The sequence below is a fragment of the Fulmarus glacialis genome, unplaced genomic scaffold, assembly GCF_000690835.1.
Source record: "Fulmarus glacialis isolate BGI_N327 unplaced genomic scaffold, ASM69083v1 scaffold40831, whole genome shotgun sequence".
NCBI lineage: Eukaryota > Metazoa > Chordata > Aves > Procellariiformes > Procellariidae > Fulmarus > Fulmarus glacialis.
The window spans coordinates 5,861-10,150 of NW_009191603.1; the positions used below are offsets into that span (position 1 = coordinate 5,861).

At 54.9% G+C, this 4,290-nt stretch overlaps 1 protein-coding gene across 1 annotated transcript; it reads left to right on the forward strand.

Annotated features, from left to right (window-relative positions):
• Positions 1–1,365: 1,365 nt before the first annotated feature.
• CBX1 (chromobox homolog 1) lies at positions 1,366–4,290 on the forward strand. The gene is made up of 4 exons (XM_009586763.1): positions 1,366–1,543; positions 2,088–2,265; positions 3,016–3,110; positions 3,786–4,290. Exons 1-4 carry the CDS (start codon positions 1,404–1,406, stop codon positions 3,970–3,972), a joined length of 600 nt encoding a protein of 199 aa, XP_009585058.1. The 5' UTR covers positions 1,366–1,403; the 3' UTR covers positions 3,973–4,290.

Consider the following 4,290-nt stretch of genomic DNA (forward strand, 5'->3'; position numbering starts at 1 on the left):
TGAGGTCAGGGTATTAGAGGACTCTACATTTTTCTTGAACCTAAGGAAGAAACCCTTCCCGTGTCCCCTTTCCAGATGAACAGATGCTCTGTTGGGGTCTCCCCTTGCAGGGCTGCGCGGTGGCTCAGGATCTTGACTGTGGGGCTGGGACCTGTCGGTGTAACTGGTACCAGCCAAGAAGTGGCTGGCAAGGACTGGGGGTGTTTTTAGCAGAACCGCCTACCCCACAGCAGGGATGCAGGGCAGAGACGAGGTGGACGGCCATCCCTGGCAGCAGCGGGGAGAGACTCTGACCCTGGATCTGCCCGGCTGCGGTGCTCTTACTGGTCCGAGCTGGGTTTCAGCAGGGAAGTGGGGCCTCTCTGTGGTTTTTGGCTCTCTGAGGTGTTTCGTTTCAGCCTGGGGGAAGCGCCCGGCGTGTTGGCAGGGCTGCTCCTCCTCTGCAGTCCCCCCGCGTGAGTGGAAAGCAGAGAGCTGCGCCGAGGGCCACCCTGTCACTCGTTACCTGCGTGCTGCGGCATTTACGGCAGGTAGCCTTGGGCTGTGTTGGGCCAGAGAGTTCTCCTAGCTCTGCATCGCCTCTGCCACTTCCCAGCAAGCACTGGATATATATGCAGGAATGTTTGACTGTCTAAACAGCACTGGAAGATAGGGAGAAAAAAAACCCCAACGTTTTCTGGGTTGGTGAGTTAGATAAATATCCCAGAGTGCACATCCATCAACCAGCAAAGAAATGAACATGGGGAGCTCAGTATCAGGGACTGTGACTTGTATTTAACTTGGATTAACTATTCATTAACTTTTAGTTAATATCAGCAGTGCGCTGTCTCTCTCCCGCTGCTGTACAGCTCTGCAAATGCTTTCTGCAGCTCAAGGCAGGGTTGAACTAAGCTGAAGGGCAGGTCAGCGAGGTGAGGAAAGGGGAGTGGACAGGCTGAGGGGGGACACGCGGGACTCGCAGAGGAAGGACAAGGGGTGGAACAGCTGACGTAGGATGCTGCTTCATTTCTAGAGGTCGGTGGGCAACACATGGGAGCAGCGAGGTCAAGACATGGTGTGCTGAAAACAGGGACAAAGCATGGGTGGAATCAGGCAGAGTCTTGATGGAATTGGTGAAGTAAGGTGCTGGGGAGACAAAAAGGCCAAAGCTGTGTGTCAAAAAGGCATCGTGTAAATGCAGCAGCTCCTGCTGGAGATTCCTTTTTGCTTTTTCAGCTGGCAGGACCACCCTGACCCATCTCTTCGTGCGTTGCCTACTTTGTACGTGCCTGTTTTCTCCAAAAGTGCTTTGCCTCTGCGTATCCAGTACACTTGCTGCCTGGCAAAGGCAAACCTGACCTTGACACAAACGTGTGGTTCTCTTTTAGCAGCGTCGCCCGTAAGCTGAAAAACTGGCCAGCACAATGGGAAAAAAACAGAACAAGAAGAAAGTGGAAGAGGTCTTAGAGGAAGAGGAGGAGGAGTATGTGGTGGAGAAGGTCCTGGATCGGCGAGTGGTAAAGGGCAAAGTGGAATACCTGCTGAAGTGGAAAGGCTTCTCAGAGTAAGTGCCTCCCTGCCTGCTGCTGCGGGGTGGGTGCTGGGTGGCTCCGGCGTGAGCATCTCTTCTGCCTTTGGCTCCCGAAGCCTCTCTGGGCAGGTGGCTCAGCCTCCCTGCGCCTCTCCTTCTCTGTAAAATGGAGCTACAGGCCAAGGGCAGTCATAATGATAAAAACGGCGGTGCTAAATGCCTCGAGCTCTAATCAGGGTGATGAGAGCACAGCCTAGGTGAGAAAGTCCCGTTTCTGTCTTGCAAACAGGCTGTGCAGTGCCCTGGTGGGGCTTCCCCCTGTTTTAACCTAGTGTGAAACAAGCAGCCGGATAAAATGAATTGCATTTCTCTCCTGAGAAGGGAAATAACTGCCCTGCCCTCCGGCATCCCTGCCTGGATCAGGGCAGTGTCCTGTTTCATGGGGTGAGGACACCTGCGTCCAGACTGCTGCTTCTCTCAGCATCTCCGCATGACCTGGTGTCCAGGACTTTTCTTGGCAAGGAAAACTGCAGCAAACTGCCCGTATGTAAAACTCAGCTGTTGTCTTTGGTTGCAGTGAAGATAACACATGGGAGCCAGAGGAGAACCTCGACTGCCCAGACCTCATTGCAGAGTTCCTTCAGTCCCAGAAAACCGCACATGAGAGCGAGAAATCTGAGGGAAGCAAACGCAAAGCGGAGTCTGACACAGAGGATAAAGGGGAGGAGAGCAAACCAAAGAAGAAGAAGGAGGAGGTGAGGCAGGGTGGGGTTTCTGTGCTCACCTCCCTGCCACTGCGTTTGGCACAGTGTCTGGTAGCTAGAGCAGCCACTCTCCAAAACCTCAGTCAAACTGTTCTCCTGCACAGAGGAGAAAATACTGCACTTCAATGAAACACAGCTGAAGCGCTTTTGAAAAGCTGTCGCTTTCAGAAGGAGGCATGAGCTGTTGTCTAAGCCAGGCCTCTTCATCAATCCAGAGCCAGTCCTAGCACTAAATTGAAAGGCCAGTTCTCGAACCAAAAAGGTACAGAGCCCCAGCTTCTCCTGAAGAACCACACAAGGGGTGAAACAGGAGGCAGGGGTTGCCTTTTGCCCCTTCAAGAGGGGGAAGGAAGTGGAGCAGAGAGCCTTCTGCTCAGGGTGCTCATAGCTGCTTGGGGAAAGGGACAGTAAAAGGCTCTGCAGTCTGATTTTCATCCCAGGAGCTGCTGAATCTTGGCCAGCACAAGAGTTTGACCAGCAGGGCCTTGGAAATCAGATCCTCTGCTTGCAGCGTGAGCAGGGCACTCCGCCATGCTGCCCGGGGCCCAGCAGGAGGTCACCTCTGTGCAGTGGGTTTACACCTGAGTGGTCATCTCAGTTCCCCACTGGCCTTAGTCATTATAGTCTGAGCATCTGATATGCAGAGCCTTTCTGAACAGCGACCAGTGTGTCCTGGTGACCAGAAACAGGGCTGTGGCTGTCACCCTGTGATGCTACAAGTGGAAACTTGTCTCTTTTCAGTCGGAGAAACCGCGAGGCTTTGCCCGAGGATTTGAGCCAGAGCGAATCATTGGTGCCACGGATTCCAGCGGGGAGCTCATGTTCCTGATGAAGTGGTGAGTGTGTCTTTGTGTCTGTCACTTCTTCACTTATTCTGTGCCAGAGAGGGAAGGACCTGCGCCTGGGGAGTCCCTGCTACCTGGCATGAAATCTCTCGCGATGGCGCTGCCGCCTGAGGTGACCCTCTGCGCTGAGGCTAACGTGGATGTGAAACGAGCAGGTAGGGCCCTTGGGATTGTGTGGCTCTTAAGATGTCCCCCCGCAGCAGGCGCGAGCTTGGGGAGCGAGAGGGGCATGGTGTCATGGCGTGGGCTGCAGTGTCGGAAGGCTGCACCCAGAGGAGAGCCGTGACGATGACTGCGTCCCCTTCGGCTGTAGTGACACAGGGCTTGTCGCTGGCACAGGTGGGAGCCAAACCAGTCAGGCGTAGGTGTGGGAGCCGTTTGCTTTTGCACCGTCTCAGAAGTACGGAGTGGCTGGGGCAGGGCCGCAGCTTTGATTCGGCTTCTCTCCCCATCCCCGACAACCCAGAGCTGAACGCACGCCTGAATTTTTCCTGGGCTCACGTGCTGCTTCTCCCTGCTCCAGAGCCACTCGGGAAGGGGTCACTTGGATCCCCCGAGCAGCTCGGGGTCTCCGTTTACCTGCCGCTTCTAGATTTTGATCCGGTCTCCACTTCTTCCACCTCCCCTCCGCAGCCCCCTAACTTGCACCTCTGCTCTGGCCTGTAGGAAGAACTCTGATGAGGCCGACCTGGTCCCTGCCAAGGAAGCCAACATCAAGTGCCCCCAGGTGGTCATCTCGTTCTATGAGGAGAGGTTGACATGGCATTCCTACCCCTCAGAGGACGATGACAAGAAAGAGGACAAGAACTACCCCCTGGCACCCGCTCTGGCCAGCCTTTGTATAAAGATCTGAACTGTGGGTTTGAGCAAGAGGGAGAGAACGCAGCTCTGCTCGGTTGGGAGCGTAGAGATGGCTGGAGAAGATGCCCTTTGAAGAGACCAGTATGGTTTCTGTGCCCTGCAGCTGCTCAACTGCTTTATGCAGCTTCATGCTGTGTACAGATTCAAACCAGCCCGGCTCAATTTGGGGAGGGAGGGAAGGGCAGGGGGATACTGGGGGGTTTAGGGGGGCCAATTGGGGTGTTTGTTTCAAGGCTGTCTATTTTGCAGCTTGTGGGAGAGGAAGCAAAGCCCCTTCCATGAAGGACTATCACTGGTGATGGGTGGGCTG